General features: G+C 40.7%; 1 protein-coding gene and 1 non-coding gene across 5 annotated transcripts in view; one reads left to right on the forward strand and one right to left on the reverse strand.

Annotated features, from left to right (window-relative positions):
* Window positions 1-21,203, forward strand: part of CRYBG3 (crystallin beta-gamma domain containing 3) — a 133,404-nt gene that overhangs the window by 20,813 nt on the left and 91,388 nt on the right. For all 4 annotated transcript variants that reach the window (XM_089330687.1, XM_089330688.1, XM_051859382.3 and 1 more), the window contains one exon: window positions 5,012-5,078. Coding sequence is in view for 2 of the 4 variants with exons in the window: in XM_051859382.3 (XP_051715342.3) it covers window positions 5,012-5,078 (67 nt within the window). In the remaining 2 variants the exon portion in view is untranslated. The remainder of the gene's footprint in view (window positions 1-5,011; window positions 5,079-21,203) is intronic.
* TRNAK-CUU (transfer RNA lysine (anticodon CUU)) lies at window positions 13,540-13,612 on the reverse strand. Its single transcript has one exon. It is a non-coding gene; the product is annotated as a tRNA-Lys (tRNA).

Genomic DNA, 21,203 nt, shown 5'->3' on the forward strand with positions numbered 1-21,203 from the left:
ACCCAGACGCTTTCATATGGGATGCAGGCACCCCTAGCAGCAACTTAGCCATTCTATACCACCCACCCTTCCACAAACTTTGAAATACCTTGTTAGATCGAGGAGCTGAAGAATGAAGGTAAAGAATTTGCTTGGGTTGTTCACTGCTTAACTCCTAGCATTGAGAACAATGCTAGGCACATCCAAGCGTTGGGTGGGTGAGTGAGTTCTTGGGCCAGGTTTTCTGGTTCTTATCTATTAGAGCATATTGTTAGAATATAATAAAAATAAGAGTATATATAATAAGAATATCTGTGAAGGGTTAGGATCTCTAAATTATTTGAACTTTAGAATGTTGATGTGCTCTGTTTTTTATATCACAGAGGTTTGTTTTATGTCTGGCATAAAATAATGTTTAAAGACTATACATTGAATTACTAGATTTCAGTTTTGGTGTAAATAAGGTTACTTTAAAAATCAGGAGATTTTGTGTTACATGGACCTTCATGTTTGGGTTTTTTTGAAGACCAAGTTTCCGGGTTACTGTTAGCTAAGTTAAGATGAAGCTATCTAGAAATGCAGGGTGGTTTTATTTGTGCCTACGTGTGATTATGACTCTTGTCCCTCACCGCCTGCAGAGAGTAAAGTGTGTACTTTCTAAAAATACTGCTATTGAAATATCCCTGGGTCCCCCCAAGGGGGTTGAATTGTGAGCAAACAATAGAAGTGGGCTGTTGTCTTTCCTAAAGTTTGAGATCATGTGGATTTGAGTGCATTTTTCTTTCCTTCACGGTTTGAAGAGTCTGAAAGCACCACTTAAAACCTTGTGAATCTTTTCTGTTATATTTTCACTATACAGAATATTCAGTGCTCTAAGTGTCCTTGGATGCTGTGTTCTAATATTATTTGTTTTATTTTTAAATCAGCTGAAAATGACCTTGTTAAGCCATGTTTTTCTACCAGCCCCTCTCCCCTTTCTGTTTCTTTCAAGGAAGATGATGCAGAATAGAAATGGCTGGTATGTTCTTTTAAGAGACCCATATACTCTCCAGTTAAGGAATAATAGTGTGTCGTATCACATTATTCCCAGGAGACCAGTGTTTTCAGATTAAGGTAAACCATGTGCAAATGGATAAACTGTTAGTTTACTTTAGTATTATTCACTTAAATAGTATGTGAGTGCCTTCACAATGCCTGGTGCAGTGTTAGGCTCTGGGACACAGGCATGAGTGATATCTTATTTTTTTTTCCTTGTGATGTTTATATTTCATTTATTTGAAAGGGAGGGAGGGAGAGAGAGAATGAATCTCTTCATCTGTTGGTTCACTCCCAAGTGCTGGCAATATCCAGAGATGAAACCAGGAGCCCGAAGCTCCATCTGGGTCTCCCACTTGGTAAGCAGGGATCCAAGCACTTAAGCCATGATCTGCTGCCTCCTTGGTATATACCAGCAGGAAACTGGATTGGAAGTGGAGTAGTCAGGATTCAAACCAGGCACTCCCATATGGGATGCGGGATCCCAGAGTGGCAGCTTAACTTCTTGTGCCACAACACCTGCCTTGCATTTTCTGAATTTAGTAAGTTCATTTTCTAGCGGGGCAAGTGGGCAACTGGCCAACTGGCCATTAAAATAAAGGGAGGTAAATGCATAAGTGGTATCACTGGCTTTAGTGGGAACACACAAAATAGAGGTAAAGCTAGAAGTAAACTGTAAAGGATTAAGAATTGCGTAGGGTAGGGAACGATACTGTAGGCAGGAGAAGGTGCTTTGAGGAGCTGTGAACTTGCCATACTGTAGCAATGTGAAGCAGTTCTGTGTGGCTGGTGTGCCTGAAGCCAGGTTATGAATAATTTTCTACATCAGTCTTAAGGACTCTTCATTTTATTCACTAACTGTTAGAGAGTTGTTGAAGGTATTTCTAACAAGTGAATATCATGATCAGGTTGAAGAACACTTTGAAAGCTGTGCGAACAATGGCTTGAAACAGAACAGTACTAATAAGAGATTAAAAGGGACTCAATCTAGGAAAAAATTGTTAAAGCAATGATTTTTTTTGAAAAAGCACTAAACCAAAATTTTTGAATGTATCAGTTGTTTTAAGACTGAACACATGTTAAAATTTTGGTTTAGTAGTAAGGGTCGTGGAACTTAGACTATGCCTCAGAGTTTTAAGAATTGTTGAGTAATATTTCTTGGGGTGCTTTAAACTGTAAGTTGTTTAGTTGTTTTCCAGAGATTTATGTGCTGATTTATTGCTGCTTATCAGGAATTTTTGTGTTTGTAGTATGCCTTGGAAGTAATTACAGTTTCTTGAAACGGTTTTCTCTCTTAATCCCATGAACTCAGATTCGTGTTTCTTGCAGGGTTTTGGTATTAAGTTGTTTTGTTTTTTCTTGCCATGTGCCTTTACAGTCTTGTTAAGGCAGTATGTTTACAGAGAGTCATGTAAATACTCTAAATGAATAGAATGTCAGGAATCTTGAAGGAAGAACTACGAAACTAAAAAAGTTCTATGTTTAGTTTGCTTTGAAGGTTGGTCATTTAAAATAGACTATAGTTGGGGCTGGCATTGTGGCGTAAGAGGTTAAAATAGACTGTGGTCAGAAAATGAATTTATAAATTCATCAAGGTCAGTATTCTTAATTATATCTCAAATCCTTGTAACATGCTTTTTGTACATGTATTTACCTGTGGGTTTTCTTTAATTTGTGCTTAAGCAGACCAGTATCAAATCACATATACTTAAAAAAAAAAAAAGAACCCCAAACAACTTATAAACAACCATGTGGCAAAAGAGAAGGCTAGTGAAATAGAAAAAAAAAAAAAGAGATAAGAACCCTCTTGTCCTTATACCAGTTCATTGAGATATTCTTATTTTATACATTTATTTATTTATATAGGCTGTAATTCTTGTGCAGTATTCTCTACTTTTGTCCCTTGATCTTTTACTATAGAATTTCATATGTGTTTAACACATAATGTATGTGTTATCTTTTTTATATATTTGCTTTTCCGATCAACATTTAAAAGATTTAAGAGCAGGACTGTGTCTCCTTGGTCTGTGTGTTCCTAGAGTCTAGGACTTAATGAACTTGAATTTACCAGGTGTCCATAATCTCTTATCTTGTTTTCCCATCTTTTGACCATTGCTGTTAATTTATTCCTTGGATAGTTAGCAAAATAGCACTGATAGGCACTCTGAAATAGCATAAATTGTGTCCTTTCCCTCTATCTCAACTGCTTTGGGATTTTTATTATTATTTGTTTTTATTTGAGAGGCAGAGTTACAGAGATAGAGAGGAAGAGGGAGAGGGGCAGAGACAGAGGTCTTCATCCACTGGTTCACTCCCCAAATGGCCCCAATGGCCAGGGTTGGGCCAGACCAAAGCCTGGAGCCAGGTTCTTCTCCTGGGCCTCCCACATGGGTGCAGGGCCCTGAGCACAAGGGACATCTGCTGCTGCTTTCCCAGGTGCATTAGCAGGGAGCTGGATCGGAAGTGGAGCAGCCAGGGTTTGAACCAGCACCCGTTTGGGATGCCAGTACTGCAGGCAGTAGCTTCACCCACTATACCATATCATCAGCCCCCAAGTCCTTTTTTAATATGAATTACTGGTAACACCTTCTTTCCAGTCCCTCTACTATCGATGAACAAGACTGCATGTCTCTCAGTTGTCCTCCTGCTTCCCTTGTCCCCTAACAGCTGTCTATTGGCTTCCCTCTGCATGTAGGGCAAAGATAAAAATCTCTAACAAGTTGGGCCAGTTCTTCATACTCTGAACTCTGGTCATATTCTCATCACCTACAGGATTACCTCTGCCTGTTCCAAGTACTGTGCTCCTGTAATAAAAACAAACAATCAGAACGTGGTTTTCCAAAACGCCGCACACCGCGTTCCCTCTTAGTCCCTGCCTTTGTACCTCTTCTGCGGGCATGTTTACTGAGCAGGATGAATCAGTTATTCCTTCTTTCCTCTGTGCTTCCTAGCAGTTTGTACATTCAGCAGTTACAGCTCTTACCAAAACTGTTGAAGTTTCTGTTTGAGTCTCTCCAGCTAGACTGAGTTTTGCAAAGACCCTGACCAACTTACTGTACATCACAAGGCCAATCATAATCCTTGGCAATTGGTAGACATTCATGATAACATTTAAGCTGGAAATATCTGGTTTGTGTAGGATTTGGAAAGGATAAAAATAAGATAGTGTATGAACACAGATTATATAAATATATTTAAAATATATGAGATACTTCAAAAAGATCATGGAAAGTAGAATTAAATGGTAAGTATGTTGGTGCAAAAAATTTGAAATTTATATTCTTTTCATAATACACATTTTCCATGAACATTTTGAAGAACCTACCTTTGCATGAATTTCAAAAATTTTTTGCATAAAAATACACTAACAATCTTTTCATTCCATTTTTCCGTGAACATTTTGAAGTACCTTCATACATGTGTGTGATAGGCAGAGTTATTTATTATGACATAGGGTATTTGTGGGATATTCGAGACCAAAGGCAATTGAAAATGACTCTCTAGAAAATCAGGTTCTTAAATGTCGTCAGGGATTCATTTGGATCTAGACATGCCTGCATCTGTTTTGGAGTCTGATGAACCTGTATGTGTATGATTCGCCAAATAGAAACAACATGCATGGGCTTTGAACAAGATCAGATACTGGAGAATCCGTATAGACACAAGATGCCAGCATGCCAGCACTTTGCAAGGTTATGATTGGTGTACATGGCTGCTACTTTGTTTATGTGCCTCTTTGCTGTGATAGCGATTGTCAGAATAGGAAGAGCTAAAGAACAGAAGCACAGTCAACTCACAAAAATTTGAGTCCTGCATGAGCATTTTTGAGTGTATTTCAAGAGATTCAAATTTATATAGTGTTTATATAACATTTGTGTATGAATCTTTGAACATTGTGGATAAGGGACTGTTCTTTTTTTGGCTTAAAATACAGAAATTGTACAAGTTTACTAATTCTCTTTTGATTTCAAATGAAACTGTGGTTTGTATTTTTCAGTGTTGAAAATGAGCCCAGGAGTGCAAGTCAGAAAAAGGAAAATGTACTTTCATCAGAAGCAGTAAAGGTATAGTTTGAAATTAAATTATTTCAAGACGTTATTTCAACTTCCTGCTCAGTTGTCCTTTTTGATTGTTATTGTACATTTTAAAAAGAATGCCCTGTGTTACTTTATGTGGAAATCGATCCCAGCTGTGTTCACACTGGAACTCCTGAGGTGGGGGCAGGGCATGGGGGTCCAGCCAGAGGAGCACTAAGGAGGGTTTGCTTGCTCTGCCGTTAACCACCTGAGGCGCTGTTTCTTTCGTTTGCCCATCTGTAAATCAGATCTCACGACCTTGCTATGGTCTCTTTTCCTTCAGATGATATTAGATTTCTTAGTATTCTGAAATGGTACAGTCATCTAAAAATGCTTTTGTGGGTAGAAGTTAATAACATATCCATACAGGTCACTGCCATGTGATGGAAGTATTTTGGCAGCTCATCTGCAAGCCAAAATTCAGGCATAGGTTTTTCACCGTACCCATTTTTCTTGAACTTTTAAAAACACGTGTTGTATGCATTGATTTCAGTTTCTTTGGAATCAAAATGAACATCTTTTAATTATTTCTGCCATGAACTTTTTAAAAGCACCTACATATAAACTGATCTTTGGTTCTACAAGACAAGCATGAGAAGGGTGTAAGCTACACACCTACCCACTGATCTATGAGTGGTTGAAAATTCTTGAAAATCATTGAACAGTTCTGACTTATTTATAGTACTTTTCCTAAAAATTAAATATTTCAAATGTACCGGTGAGTGATCACCTTTTGATATACAATGGTGGCTTTTGGTCGCACATGCTTTCTTTTTATGCAATTTATGGCAGTCAGTCAAGGAGAAAGTTTATACTTTTCAGGGATTTCTGAGTAAATTACTTTGGTCAGCAGAAGGCTCCAGAAATCATCTGAATTCTTCATTATTCATGATCCCTTTTTAAGGTCAAAACGCATTAAAAATGGCAAAGATAAAGTTGCTTTAATTTTGTTATTCCTGCCTTCTCAGTCATAGTAAAAAAATAGCAATATCTACTCTATTGAAAGAAAAATACTGGGATCACCTTGCTTGCCTTTCATTACTGCCTTGTGAGTGTTGCTCCTGTGGCCTGGTTTTATACATCCTGTACCTTCTTGGCTTCTGCAGCCAGTTGGTAGCCAACCTGCTGCTTTGCTGTTGCATGGTCTCCATTGTTTTTTTCCTCTTCTTCACTTTTTATGTGCCTTGAGTTGCCCTAGTCAAAATTTTCACATCTAATGCCTTATGTGATATTTTGCCCTCGCAGTTTCCTTGCTGTCAAGACTGTTACTCCTGGATCTCAAACTTTGGAGTTTCTCTGGTTATCAGTCCCTGTCATTCCATCTCTCAATCTGTCATTGACCCTGTACCCACTCTGGAACTTCCCCAAACCTTCCTGCTTTCTCTTCTCGGTTTCCCATTCAGCCCTACCTGTAGGTCTGCTATTTCAGCTGCACTTTCACAAAAAAAAGTGCAGGCTTCAAACTTGGACACATTCAGCCTTATATTTCCAATAGTCCTGTTTTGCCACCTACTGAGATTCACATTAGAACATCACAGCGGCCGGCGCTGCGGCTCACTAGGCTAATCCTCCACCTATGGCACCGGCACACCAGGTTCTAGTCCCGGTAGGGGCGCCGGAATCTGTCCCGGTTGCCCCTCTTCCAGACCAGCTCTCTGCTGTGGCCCGGGAGGGCAGTGGAGGATGGCCCAAGTGCTTGGGCCCTGCACCCGCATGGGAGACCAGGAGAAGCACCTGGCTCCTGCCTTTGGATCAGCGCAGTGTGCCGGCCGCAGCAGCCATTGGAGGGTGAACCAACGGCAAAAGGAAGACCTTTCTCTCTGTCTCTCACTGTCCACTCTCCCTGTCAAAGAAAAAAAAAAGAACATCACAGCTTTATGGATTCAGTAAGTATGTATGGTGGTAAATACAGCAATTGCACCTCCATGCTAACTCTCTTTTCTATCCATTCTTAGTATCTTAGTTTAACTGGCCACAATAACTTTGTTTTCATCTCTGGGTCCCTACATAAATACCACTCATAGTTCTGGAACTGTTTCTTTTCTGATTTGAGGCCCATACGGTTCCTTAAACATAGGTGCTCTGGCTAGCTCATAATGGAAAGGGAAGGCATCCACCATGGCATTCTCTCTGGAGTACCTTGAGCATTTTGGCCCACATTTCTTTGTTTTTTCAAACCTTCTGGAAAAACTAGTAAGATTTTTTTTTTCAGTTTAGCCACACAGACCCAGCTCTCAATTGAAGATTTTTCATTTAGCAAGTGGCATGAAGCTTGTCATTTGTTTTCTGTGTAATTAAGAGTATTCTGAACATAGAATTCCCCTGCAATTTGGCATCTTACTGTGCTTCCATCTGCTAACTTGAATTTTACAGTGCCTCCTGTGATAGGTAGGAAGGGGAGAATATGCAGCATTTTTCTCTTGAATCCAAATCATAGCAGATTTGTTTAATAAACATGTTTATGTAGGTCAGCGTTTTGTGTTTGACTTTGAGATTCCCAAACACAATGCCAAAGATTGTTGGTTATAAGATAGTTTTAAGCAACAAAAATGTATTTTTTTTAAACATTTAGAGACTATGATGTCTTCAGACATCACTAAATTTTTGATGCTTAAAATACCAATTATACTCTATATAGACTTTGCTGTCTTGTGAACATATGAGGTGCTTTTGACACTTGTATCTATTCTACTGGGATATGTATTTCTTTAATATTAATCAGGTTCTTATGTCCATATTCTACCTTTGTTTTGTAGAGTTTGATTCTTGCTGCGTTCAAAAGAGAGGGAAGCACATTGTTGTACCTTGCTGCCTTCTACTCGTTTCAGAGGCAGAGTCCTGCCTTCCAAGGCTAACCTTCTCTTGCACCTTGCCTACTGCTTCCATCCCTCTGTCTTCACTGGTTTCTTTCCATTTGCCTCAGGTCTCTCTGTGTTTCTCTCTAAATTTATAAAATTAAAACCTTTTTCCATTTTGTGGGCTTAGTTTTCTTTTAGTCTGTATTCTGGACGTCACTCCTACCATTTATCTAAAACTTTCATGTGAAACTCTTAATCACTCTTCAGTTCTTAATGCTTTCTAATCTGACTTCTCTCCATCTTCTCTCGACCATGGAAAACCTGGTACTGTGCCAGAAACACGTGCCAATAAGTAGTTAGAGAATGGATGAAAGCAATCCACTTAAAGTCCCCAGTGACCTCGCGCCACATCCCGTGGCCTTTTCTTAGTTCTTAATGAACTGAAACACTTGACTTCCCAAGTCCTGCTCTCCTCACAAATTTCCTTTGGTCTATCTTTGTGTCATCTTTCGCTGCTGTGGCACTGTCCTCTGTTGCTTCTGCTTCTTCCCCTGACCTACCTACAATGTTAATCAGAATCTTTATCCCTTTTTATAGTCGATGAAACTGGATTTCTGAGATAATTCACTTGACAAAACTCACCCTGCTAGTGAGAGGAAGCAAAGGAATTCTGAGGCAGATCTGTAACCATAATTCTTCTCCTTTGTGCACTAAAGTTATAAGCTGCATTCATAAAGTGCATTTATCAAGAAGAAATCCTATTAAAACCAAAAGTCCTACAGCATAAAAAGAATTAAGTCTTCTCAAAAAATGACTTATGAGCTAAATAAAATGATTAAATCTGGAACATAGGTTATAAATTCCCCAGCTCAGAGTCCCCAGAATTGATGATTATTTCACTTGTTCTCCATAGCTTGGCATCTGCTTTATATAAAATCTAAAACTGAGCTCATTTTAGAATTGGTGCCCATAATTAATTGTACAACTTTTGAGAAGGCTCTGGAATCTTTTCTTCTTTATAAAGATTGATTTATTTATTTGAAAGGTAGAGTTACAGAGAGAGGGAGAGACAGAGAAAGTCTTTCATCTTCTCATTCACTCCCAAAATGGCCGGAGCTGGGCTAGACTGGAGCCAGGAGCCAAGGGAGTCATCCTGGTCTCCCACATGGATGGCAGGGCTTCAAGCAGTTGGGCCATCTTCTGTTGCTTTCCCAGGTGCATTAGCAGGGAATTGGATTGGAAATGGAGCAGCTGGGACTTGAACCAACATGCATCTGGGATGTGGGTGCTGCAGGTGCCAACTTAACCCACTACACCACGGTGCTAGCCCCATAACACTTATTTTTCATCTAAGTAAATTACTGCAAAGAACTACATTAAAATTATTTTTGGTTGCCACTGTTTATCAATTGGAAGAAATGGAAGATCAGTAGCTCAAGAATATCTCATTGAAGAAAAGTGGTCACTGATTGTTCTTTACATGAATGCCTATGTTGAGAAGATGAAACTTTGTAGTAAGGTTAATATACTACATTTTTTAAACACCATTATAACTCCTAATTTCTACAAGATCAACTTTTTATTTTTATTTTTTTTAAGATTCATTTTATTGATTTGAAAGGCAGAGTTTGAGAGAGGGAGAGAGGGGTAGACACAGAGAAAGCTCTTCCAACCTCTGGTTCACTCCCCAAATGGCCTCATATTCCAGAACTGGGCCAGTCCAGAGCCAGGAGCCAGGAGCTTCTTCTAGGTCTCCCATCTGGGTAGCAGGGGCCCAAGCACTTAGGCCATCCTCCACTGCATTCCCAGGCACATTAGCAGGGAGCTGGATCAGAGTGGAGCAGCCAGTACACAAACTGGCACCTATATAGGATGCCAGTGATGCAGGTGGCAGCTTTACCCACTATGGTACAATGCCAATCCCCTAACATATTAAATTTATGCTTCAGTTCATGTTTTGATTTTTATGTAACTCTTATTTCCTATTAGTTCTTTCCAACTGTTTCTTAGCCAGAGGTGAAATAGTGAAATTTAAATGCATTAAGTGTTTTCTTACTTGGAGGAAAATTAATTATTGAACTAGTTTTTAAATAAATTATGGCCTTAATAAATGCTTGGTATCTTTTTTTTTCTCAGTGATGCAGATAGTGGTGGCACTCTCTTATCAGTTTAACATAGAGATTTTCAGACTGCTCTTTTTAAAACTTAGGGGTTCTTTTTTGTATTCGCAACCCCATGTGCGAATATAAATGGAATAAAGCAGAGGTCTTTTGTTGGTGGTGGGAATGAATTGTCTGGAGCCTCTTAGTTGGATGCTGCTCTTCATCTCTGCCAGCTTAGGCACCTTCTTGGAAGAGCTTCAAAATTACATTTGTGGTGACAAAACACCAAACACACCCTTTGGAACCAGACATATCTGGGAATAAACCCAGAGATCAGAATGTGGTAGCTTTATGACACTGAACAATTTACTTTACCTCCCTGAACCTTGATTTACTAATGGGTAGTGGGAGTGTTCAATCTTTGTTTAACTGAAGTCTTTTTTTGTTTATTTAAGATTTTTATTTATTTATTTGAAAAGCAGAGTGACAGATGAGAGAGGTAGGGATGAGATCGAGATCTTCCATCTGTTGATTCACTCAACAAATGTCCCAAGTCAAGAGCCTGGAACTCCATCTGGGTCTCTCACATTTGTTGCAGGGGTCCAAGTACTTGGGCCGTCTTCCTCTGCTTTCCCAGGCACATACGTGGGGAACTGGATCACAACCAGCCAGTACTTGAACTGGCAATCTGGTATGGGATGCCCGTGTAGCAAGCAGCACTTTAATCTGTTGTGCCCCAATGCTGGCTCCTCATAGAAGCTTTTCAGAATTAGCAGAGGTAACATGTAATGTGCTGCACATTCCCTACTTCGTATACAAAGTAGATACTTAGTCAAATAGCTGCCTTCTTTCCTTATAAAGTCTCACTAAAACTTACAAATAAATCTTTGAGGTAAATAAATCTTTGGTGATTTATTCTGGGTTATTAGCATAGAAACCAGCCATTGGAAAGAGTGATACTGAATAGCATTTGAAGAAAAGGCATACAAGAGGGCATGCAATAATGAGCTACAGCCAGAAGTGAAAACCCCTGCCTTTCTATAGTGAGTGGACGCTATCATGAAATAGAGATTGCACTGTGTGTCACTATGTTGTCCAGATGACCAGACCTGTCAGTATAGCTGGTGCCAGTCTGGGGCCTTGAGATCTGGGAGTCCTTGGATAGCGAGTGTGTTGTAAGGTATCAATTGACTTGGAGCAGCCTCAAGCTGCTGTCGACCTGGAAAGGTCCTACATTGTGGTATAATGGAGAACTTGTGAAAATGAAAACTGAGTATGAAGGGTTTTGTAGATATTCTAGATTGTTAGAAAATTTGCATCCACAGGTGTCAGATACTGATTTTTAGAACATTAGACAGGCCTCCAAAAAGCTATGCAAGAATCAAAAGCATTTTAGTCTGGCCCGGTGCTTTACTGAGGAAGTCCTTACACTATAATTGGAAGAAATGACTTTTTCCCCATGTAATGTCATCTTTTCTCCTTGTTTTCTCATCTAAGAGATCTTACATATGACACAGTGCACATTTGTTCCTCCAGCTCAATGTGTATTCCTGAGCTTCAGGGTGATAGAGGTGATTCTTTGACGGACCTTTCCTCCCAGATGTCCTTGGCTATAAGATTTGATACATCCTAACTCCCTTCTGTTTCTCTATTCCCTATTCCAGTAAAAGGTATCACCAAATTATCCATACCCATTCTTGACCGCTGGGAATGGTTCTACCATTTTGTCTCCTGCCCATTGCCCCTAAGCCCATCAACAACCTTCCGTTCCAGTCCATATCTATGACTGTCATATAACTGATATAACTGATTTTTCTTATTTAGATCAGCAATTTTAACCTATTTTTTTCTTTGACATATATAGCAGATGACTGACTGTCTTGAGTTACCTATGGTTAAAGACATTTATTTGGTGTACTAAATAATAATACAATTCAATTCCTTTATCAAAAACTATATGAGATGAAAAACAGTGAAGGTAATACCATGGATATAACCGATTCCATTCTGGAGCACTTTGAAAAGGGGAAATTTTGGCCAGCGCCGCGGCTCACTAAGCTAATCCTCCGCCTGTGGTGCCGGCACCCCAGATTCTAGTCCTGGTTGGGGCACCAGATTCTGTCCCAGTTGCTCCTCTTCCAGTCCAGTTCTCTGCTGTGGCCTGGGAAGGCAGTGGAGGATGGCCCAAGTGCTTGGGCCCTGCACCTGCATAGGGAGACCAGGAGGAAACACCTGGCTCCTGGCTTTGAATTGGCACAACGCGCCGGCTGTAGCAGCCATTTGGGGGGGGGGGAGGTGAACCAATGGAAGGAAGACCTTTCTCTCTGTTTCTCTCTCAAAAAAAAAAGGGGGGGAAAGTTTCAGCTTTTAACTAATTTTAGTAACAAGTTATTTATAATGTCTCAGAATAAATCACAAGACTAGTGGATCATTAAAAATTACAAACAACAATGTTCTCTAATAATTCTTTAATCCATGTTGAGTGGATTTTTGTGTAAGGTGAAAGGTACGGGTCTTGCTTCATGCTTCTGCATGTGGAAATCCAGTTTTCCCAGCACCATTTATTGAATAGACTGTCCTTGCTCCAGGGATTGGTTTTGGATCCTTGATCAAATATAAGTTGGCTGTAGATCTTTGGATTGATTTCTGGTGTTTCTATTCTGTTCCATTGGTCTATCCATCTGTTTCTGTACCAGTACCGTGCTATTTTGATAACAACTGCCCTGTAGTATGTCCTGAAATCTGGTATTGTGATGCCTCCGGCTTTGTTTTTGTTGTACAAGATTGCTTTAGCTATTCGAGGTCTCCTGTGTCTCCATATGAATTTCAGCATCATTTTTTCTAGATCTGAGAAGAATGTCTGGTATTTTGATTGGTATTGCATTGAATCTGTAAATTGCTTTTGGGAGAATGGACATTTTGATGATGTTGATTCTTCCAATCCATGAGCATGGAAGATTTTTCCATTTCTTGGTATCCTCTTCTATTTCTTTCTTTAAGGTTTTGTAATTCTCATCGTAGAGATCTTTAACATCCTTGGTTAAGTTTATTCCAAGGTATTTTGTGGTGGAATCAGAAGGCCATGCCAAGGTGGCCGCTGGCAAGCGAGCGCCAGTTACTCAGGAATGGGTTTGAAATCCATCTGGCAACGGAGCCTGCCTGGCAACAGGCTGTGATTGGATGGATTTGAAACCCACATGGCAAATGGAGCCTGCCTGGCAACAGGCTGTGATTGGATAGCTTTGAATCCCACCTGGCAATGGAGCCTGCCTGGCAACAGGCTATGATTGGATGGTTTTGGAAACTGCCTGGCAACAGGCTGTGATTGGTTGGGGCATAGACCGTCCCTTGACCAGATTGGCTGGTCTTGGCTATATAAGATGTTGTACCAACTGAAATAAACGAGTCTGCAGTCTGCTTGCCTCAAGCCCGCTTTCACCCGACTCCTGGGGTCTGTGTGGTGACTCCGCGCCTCTTGCCCCCACCACGCTCCTCCTCTCAGAAACGAATCCACTGCAACATTGTTGAGAAATCAACTGCAACATCTGGCACCAAACGTGGGACTCAAACCCACGACCCTGGGATTAAGAGTCCCATGCTCTACCGACTGAGCTAGCCAGGCAAACTGAAAGTAAAAGGAGGAGCCGAGAAGTGACGTACACTTCTGGGCGGTGTGTGCCTAACCTGGGGTAACTTAGACTGAGGACAAGGACAAGGACAAGGAAAGGGGCGTAGGAGGGGGTTCTGTGCTCACCCTCACAGAACCGAACAGCACACAAAACACCGAGGGGCCTACTTGCCGAAATCCAGGGGGGACCTTGCCCAGTCCTACACGCTGTCTCTTTCTCAGTCAAGTTGTTGTCAACTGCAACAATATTTGATTGTTTTTGTGGCTATTGTGAATGGGATTGATCTTAGTAGTTCTTCCTCAGCTGTGTCATTGTCTGTGTATACAAAGGCTGTTGATTTTTGTGCATTGATTTTATATCCTGCTACTTTGCCAAACTCTTCTATGAGTTCCAATAGTCTCTTAGTAGATAGAGTTCTTTGGGTCCCCTAAATAAAGAATCATATCATCTACAAAGAGGGATAGTTTGAGTTCTTCCTTCCCAATTTGTATCCCTTTCATTTCTTTTTCTTGCCTAATAGCTCTGGCTAGAACTTCCAGAACTATATTGAATAGCAGTGGTGAGAGTGGGCATCCCTGTCTGGTACCAGATCTCAGTGGAAATGCTTCCAGCTTTTCCCCATTCAATAGGATGTTGGCTGTGGGTTTTTCATAGATTGCTTTGATTGTATTGAGGAATGTTCCTTCCAAACCCAGTTTGCTTAGAGTTTTCATCATGAACGGGTGTTGTATTTTACCAAATGCTTTCTCGGCGTCTATTGATTAAAGACTTAAATCTACGACCTGACACCATCAAATTATTAGAGAACATTGGAGAAACCCTGCAAGATATAGGTACCAGCAAAGACTTCTTGGAAAAGACCCCGGAAGTGCAGGCAGTCAAAGCCAAAATTAACATTTGGGATTGCATCAAATTGAGAAGTTTCTGTGCTGCAAAAGAAACAGTCAGGAAAGTGAAGAGGCAACCAAGAGAATGGGAAAAAATATTTGCAAACTATGCGACAGATAAAGGGTTAATAACCAGAGTCTACAAAGAGGTCAAGAAACTCCACAACATCAAAACAAACAACCCACTTGAGAGATGGGCCAAGGACCTCAATAGACATTTTTCAAAAGAGGAAATCCAAATGGCCAACAGACACATGAAAAAATGTTCAAGATCACTAGCAATCAGGGAAATGCAAATCAAAACCACAATGAGGTTTCCCCTCACTCAGGTTAGAATGGCTCACATTCAGAAATCTACCAACAATAGATGCTGGAGAGGATGTGGGGAAAAAGGGACACTAACCCACTGTTGGTGGGAATGCAAACTGGTAAAACCACTATGGAAGTCAGTTTGAGATTCCTCAGAAACCTGAATATGACCCAGCCATCCCACTCCTTGGAATTTACCCAAAGGAAATTAAATTTGCAAACAAAAAAGCTGTCTGCACCTTAATGTTTATTGCAGCTCAATTCACAATAGCTAAGACCTGGAATCAACCCAAATGCCCATCAACAGTAGACTGGATAAAGAAATTATGGGACATGTACTCTATAGAATACTATACAGCAGTCAAAAACAGTGAAATCCGGTCATTTGCAACAAAATGGAGGAATCTGGAAAACATCATGCTGAGTGAAATAAGCCAGTCCCAAAGGGACAAATATCATATGTTCTCCCTGATTGGTGACAACTAACCAAGCACCAAAAAGGAAACTTGTTGAAGTGAAATGGACACTGTGAGAAGCAGTGACTTGATCAGCCCTTGTCCTGACTGTTGATGTACAATTTAATACTTTATCCCTTTTAGTATTTTTTTTGTTCTAGTTAATACTATTGGTTGAACTCTTTAATTAACACACAATTATTCTTAGGTGTTTAAATTTAACTGAAAAGTGATCCCTGTTAAATATAAGAGTGGGAATAAGAAAGGGAGGAGATGTACAATTTGGGAAATGCTCAATTGGACTTGCCCCAAATGCTGGAGTTAGAAACATGCCAGGGGATTCCAATACAGTCCCATCAAGGTTGCATGTATCAGTGCCATCTCACTAGTCCAAGTGATCAATTTCAGTTCACAATTGATCACACTGATAGGTCTAAGAGTCAAAGGGATCACACAAACAAGACTAGTGTCTGCTAATACTAACTGATAGAAAAAAAAAAAAAAGGAGAGAACGATCCAACATGGGGAGCGAGATACACAGCAGACTCATAGAATGGCCGATGTCCTAAACAGCACTCTGGCCTCAGAATCAGCCCTTAAGGCATTTGGATCTGGCTGAAGAGCCCATGAGAGTATTTTAGGCATGGAAAGCCAAGACACTCTGGTAAAAAAAAAAAAAAAAAAAAAAAAAGAAAGAAAAAAAGAAGAAGACCTAAATGAAAGATCTCTGAGAGTGAGATCCCAGTGGCAAGAACGGGGCCATCAAAGAAGGAGGTACCTTTCTCTGAAGGGAGGAGAGAACTTCCACTTTGACTATGACCTTGTCTAAATAAGATTGAAGTCAGCAAACTCAAGAGGCTTCCATAGCCATGGCAACTCATGACTAGAGCCTAGGGAGATGACTGACGCCATAAACAAGAATGTCAATTTGTTAACTCAACAACAGGAGTCACTGTGTACTTACTCCTCATGTTGGATCTCTGCCCTTAAAATGTTGTTCAATGTGAATTAATGCTATAACTAATACTCAAACAGTATTTTACACTTTATATTCTGTGTGGGTGCAAACTGATGAAATCTTAATATGTACTAAATCAATCTTCTGTATGTAAAGATAATTGAAAATGAATCTTGATGTGAATGGAATGGGAGAGGGAGCGGGAGATGGGAGGGGTGTGAGTGGGAGGGAAGTTATGGGGGGAAAAAGCCATTGTAATCCATAAACTGTACTTTGGAAAAGTTTTTAAAAAGTTTTTAAAAAAATTACAAGTAACATTTATTAACCCATAACCACCTTAGGCAGGGTAAAATACTTTATAAGAAGTCCTCCAAAAGTTTATGGAAAATACATACTAACAAAAAGTATGCATGAATTTAAAATTTTTCACTAAAATAAACTTACTGTTTATCTCATTTCCCCATAAACTTTTTGAAATACTGCTGTCTGACCAATTCACCTTGCCTGTTCTTGTTTTTTATTGAAAAAATCACAGATAAAGATACAGTGTTGTCTTTTAAGCCAAATTGCTCCAAAAACATAAGTGGTCCTCAAATATTTGTAAAAAAATTGTATATTATGAAAAAGTAAGAATTTCACCTTTTTGTATTAAAATAAAGTTATCTTCTTATTCCATCTTCCATGAACTTTTTGAAGTCTCCTTGCAAGAGTATGGTTTATCTTTACACCTTAACGTTAACCATAAAATGCACTTATTGAGAAATATTGTTGACACAAATTTGTATCAGTAGTCACTGTGGACTTTAATCAGACAACCGATTATAATCCAAATCCATTATGGTAAACATCAATATAATTTTTGTTTGAGATTTTTGTATCACTTAAACTATAAGTCAAGATACAGTCAAGAAGTCAAGATAACATTTTCCCAGAAACTGAGGTGATTTCAACTAAGACAAATGTGCCAAATAATATGTGGCAGCCAGATGTCTTGATGGAATGCAAATTAGAACTCTCTAGGAAGCAGGGTTTAGTTTCTGAATGCCATATTATAGTAACTTAATTATTTAGGTAATAGTCTCTCTCATGATGACAGGGTATGAAGTTGTTTGCCTTCACTTAATAGTGACGGGGAAGACATAAGATGTCAGGGATATCGCTGAAAGATTATATATGCAATTTTCATTCTGGGAAACTTTAGTTGTAGTGATAACTTTCCAGGCAAAGAGTACAAAGGATAAATGGTTCTAGTAGTAGCAACAGCAGTGTACAAGAGACACTGTAGTGAGAGACAGGGAGACAGTGAATGAGAATGCACATGATTCCATTAGATGTTGCAGGCCTTGTGAGTGGCAAGAAATGAAATTAGAAAAGGCCACAAGGTCCTAATCCACCAAGACCTCGAATGCCATGCTAGGGAGATTGGATTTTATCTTGAGGGCAACAGTCAATTGAGGGCTTTAACAATGATCAGGTTTGACTTCTGTAAACAGCTCTGGCCTTTTTCTAGGGAATAGACTTGTGGAAAACAAGAGTAGAAGCAAGGAAACTAGGCTACCATTGACAGTATTCTGGGGAAGGAGTCATGGTGTCCTGGTTTTTTGTCTGACCAGAACAAGTGGAGAAATGTTGTAGTTTATAAAAAAAAAATTAAAAGAATAGAGACACAACATGTTCAAGTTATGCTTTGGATGTGTTAGGTTTGAGATTCCAATACAGAATCCAAGTGGAAACTAATGTCTGGTTGATAGGGAAATACACAGGCCCAAAGCTTAGGAGCCTGAGCTGATCTGGGAACCATCTGGTTAATTGAATTTGAGAGAGATGAAATCTCCCAAGAACCTGAAGGTAAAGCAGGCCCAGGCTAGTAATCAGAGGAACGGGTTATGTAATGGATGGTTACAAAGAGGTGAACTTGAAGAAAACTCACGGAAGGGAAGTCTAAGACTAATGTTATAGAAGCCAAAGGAATAATGATTTAGGAAGAAAGTCAGTGCCACTCTCTGCAGACATGTCAGATAATAACAGGACAGAGAAAAAGTTCACCCTGAATTCGTAAGTAGGACCGTGTCTGAGAGATTGTCATTAGAGCATGATTAAGGAGGAAGCTGGGTTGCATGGACTTGAGGAGTGATGGGAAAGAAAAAGAAAAAAGATGATACAAGTTAGTCCACTTTAAGGAGGTTGGTAGTGAGGAGAGAAGTCTTTGGACACACACTGTGAGTGGGAGAGACTTAGACAAGGGCAAACAAGCAAATGCGGTTCCTGAGGAAACACCAGGGGTTATGAACTGGTGCCCTGGGAGGGGAGTTAGCCTTGGTGGATGGGATCCTTCCTCTTGTGCTTGGGGGGGCAAGTGAAGGAAGCCGGCCAGAGGCCTGTGTTGTGCTGCAGGCAGAGGAGAGGTGGAGTCAGGACAGTGAGGGGCTTCTCAGTGAAAGAGGGCAGAGCCCTGTGCTGAGTAAGGGGGTGCCACAGTGCAGGAGGTGGCTTTAGGGCTGTGGGAAAGGTTGGAGATCGCAGCTGTGGAAAATCGGGGCAGTTGCAGGCTGATTTCCAGATGAAGTTAGTGTGCATTGTTGGCAGCCTAAATCTTATAGCTGTGTGTACACCTGCTGCTTTTTGAAGCAAAAGCCCGTCACTTGTGTGGGAAAGGTACACTGGACATTGTCTGGGCAGGGGTGACCACAGAACAAGAGAAAGCAGCTTGAAAGTTCTTGGTCATGTTGGAAAGCTGGATAGAGAAGACGTGAATATTTGTGGGGACTCAAAGGGATACAGTAGGGACCAGAGGACAAGAGGTGAGACTGAACACTGGCGAATGTCTGAAATTCAGAGTTAGAGATGAGCAAGTGAGAAGTAAAGACAGCGGCCAGGGCTAGCCACAGGGGCAGGCGGAGGGGAAGTGGAGCTCATTAGAGCTGAGTGTGCTGAAGTATGGGAAGGAGGGTGTCACGGTGCTCTGAAGGCCTGGGGTAGAAAGGAGGCACAATCCCCATGCTAGAGACGGTAAAGGCAGAGTTGCCTGGTGCTTCCCTGTTGCTCACAGAGTGCTCACTGGGTGATGTTCTGTTGACCATGCTCACTGTGCCAGTCATTGCATTGGCATAGCACCCACCACCTGCTGCAGGCTGGTGGAAGAGGTGACAAAACAGTGCTGATTAGATCTACAGGAATTCTTACATCACATAATGTAGGTCCTACAAGAGCCGGGGTTTAGAAGTATTTCTTCACTGTTATCCAAACACCTACAATAGTGTGTTCTTCATTTAGCGAACGGGTCAATACTGTAAGGTTTACGTGGACTCTGACTGCTATTTGGCACGCCTAGTTTTAGTGTGTTGCTGACTTGGGTTGCCTTCCCCAGAAACGCTCTTCAAGTCTTTGTTCTGGGAGCCCCAGCCTGAGCTCTACCCTGACAGCCCCCATTCAGCTCATTTTCTCTCTGTCTGCTGAGATCAGAGCTGCATGTTAGACCTCGCTCATTTTCTGCAGAGGCTTTAGCAACTCTCCTTCCTCCTTGACTTGGGAGAGAAAGTGTCCCTCCTCCTTCCACGGCTAATGCCTTCCCTTTATTACGGGTATGAAAGACTGTTTTGGCCTCTTCATCTCGTCATCTTCAGCCTTGTCTTCTGGAGCTGTCATCCATCTTTCTCCTGCAGAAGTCACTCCTTTTCCAGCAAGTATAACGCTGGTCCACAAAACAGGAGCAAAAAGCCACTGCTTCCGTCTTGGAACTTAAAATGTCACCTTTGTCTTTCCTTCTTTGTACTTAAAAATCTCTCACGAGTTCCCTGCTATTCCGTGACTGTTTCTGTTTCTTTGTACCCTACTCACTGCTTCACAGCTTGACTTTGGGACTGGACTCAGGAATTCCTGGGCTGGTAGGACAGTTTCTTTTGCATTCCTAGAGATTTTCCATAGTCTTCATTCCTTTATTTATTCCAGCAAATACTTGAGCCCCGCTGATTGTCTGACACGTTTCTGTGTGCTAGGGATACTGCAATGAATAAAACAGGCAAACCTCCCTACTCCAGTTGGATTTTACTTTTTAGAAGAAGAAACAGATAGTAAATATTTATGGGTGTGTGTGTTTGTGTGTGTGTGTGTTTAGTGTGTACGCATTTACTGGCAAATACATGGAGGTTATTAGAAGGATAGTGAGCAGTTTCAAAGTGCAGGGGTTTCCTAAGTTACTGAGAGGGGAATCTTTAAATGAGGAGCTGGCTTTTAAGGATGGTGAGGCGGGGTGAGTCACCTACAAGGAGCTACTGGGGGAGGACCATTCTAAGCAGAGAGAAGAGTAAAGGAACAATTCCCGAGGTAGGGCTGTGCCTGATGTGTGTGAAGATCAGTGAGGAGGGAGGTTCCTGTCTTTCTTGATCTGGCAGTGGCATTTGGCATTCTTTGCTCCATTTTGGAAGCTTTCTTAGGTTTTTACCTGTGGAGACCAGGATTCTGGAAGAAATTACCTGGTCTGCTTTGGGCCTCGTGCATATCTGTTGCTGCTGATTTCTTCTCTTGTACCTGCTTTTTAATCTTGTTTACCTTAGGGTTCTTTCATTGATCTCCTTGTCAGTTGAACAAACTGTGTGGCCAAATTGCATTCTTAAGCTGTGCATTTGGTTGCTTATCAGGCATCTTGACTCGTACACCACCAGGGTACCAAAATTCGACGTGGTTGATAGCTAAATATTTTGTTGCCCTCTCTCTTCTCTTTCACGGGCCCTCATTCTCACCTGTCTTGGCTCTAGCCTTCTTCAGCCACACCCCTCCCTTAGTAGACATACTGCAAAGTTCACTGTCTTTGTGCATGTGATACCTGGTGTCTAGGATGCTCTCTTCACCCTTAAGGAGCAAGCATAGATTTTTACCTCCTTCATGTAATGGTTTCTCCCCATCCCTGTCAAGTTAATTATGTCCTGCATTGCATATTTATCTACTTTTCTTCTTTTTTAAGTTTAATCTATTTATT

Source organism: Oryctolagus cuniculus, chromosome 4 (genome assembly GCF_051225735.1).
Source record: "Oryctolagus cuniculus isolate XC-2025 breed Fujian yellow rabbit chromosome 4, ASM5122573v1, whole genome shotgun sequence".
NCBI classification, from domain to species: Eukaryota; Metazoa; Chordata; class Mammalia; order Lagomorpha; family Leporidae; genus Oryctolagus; species Oryctolagus cuniculus.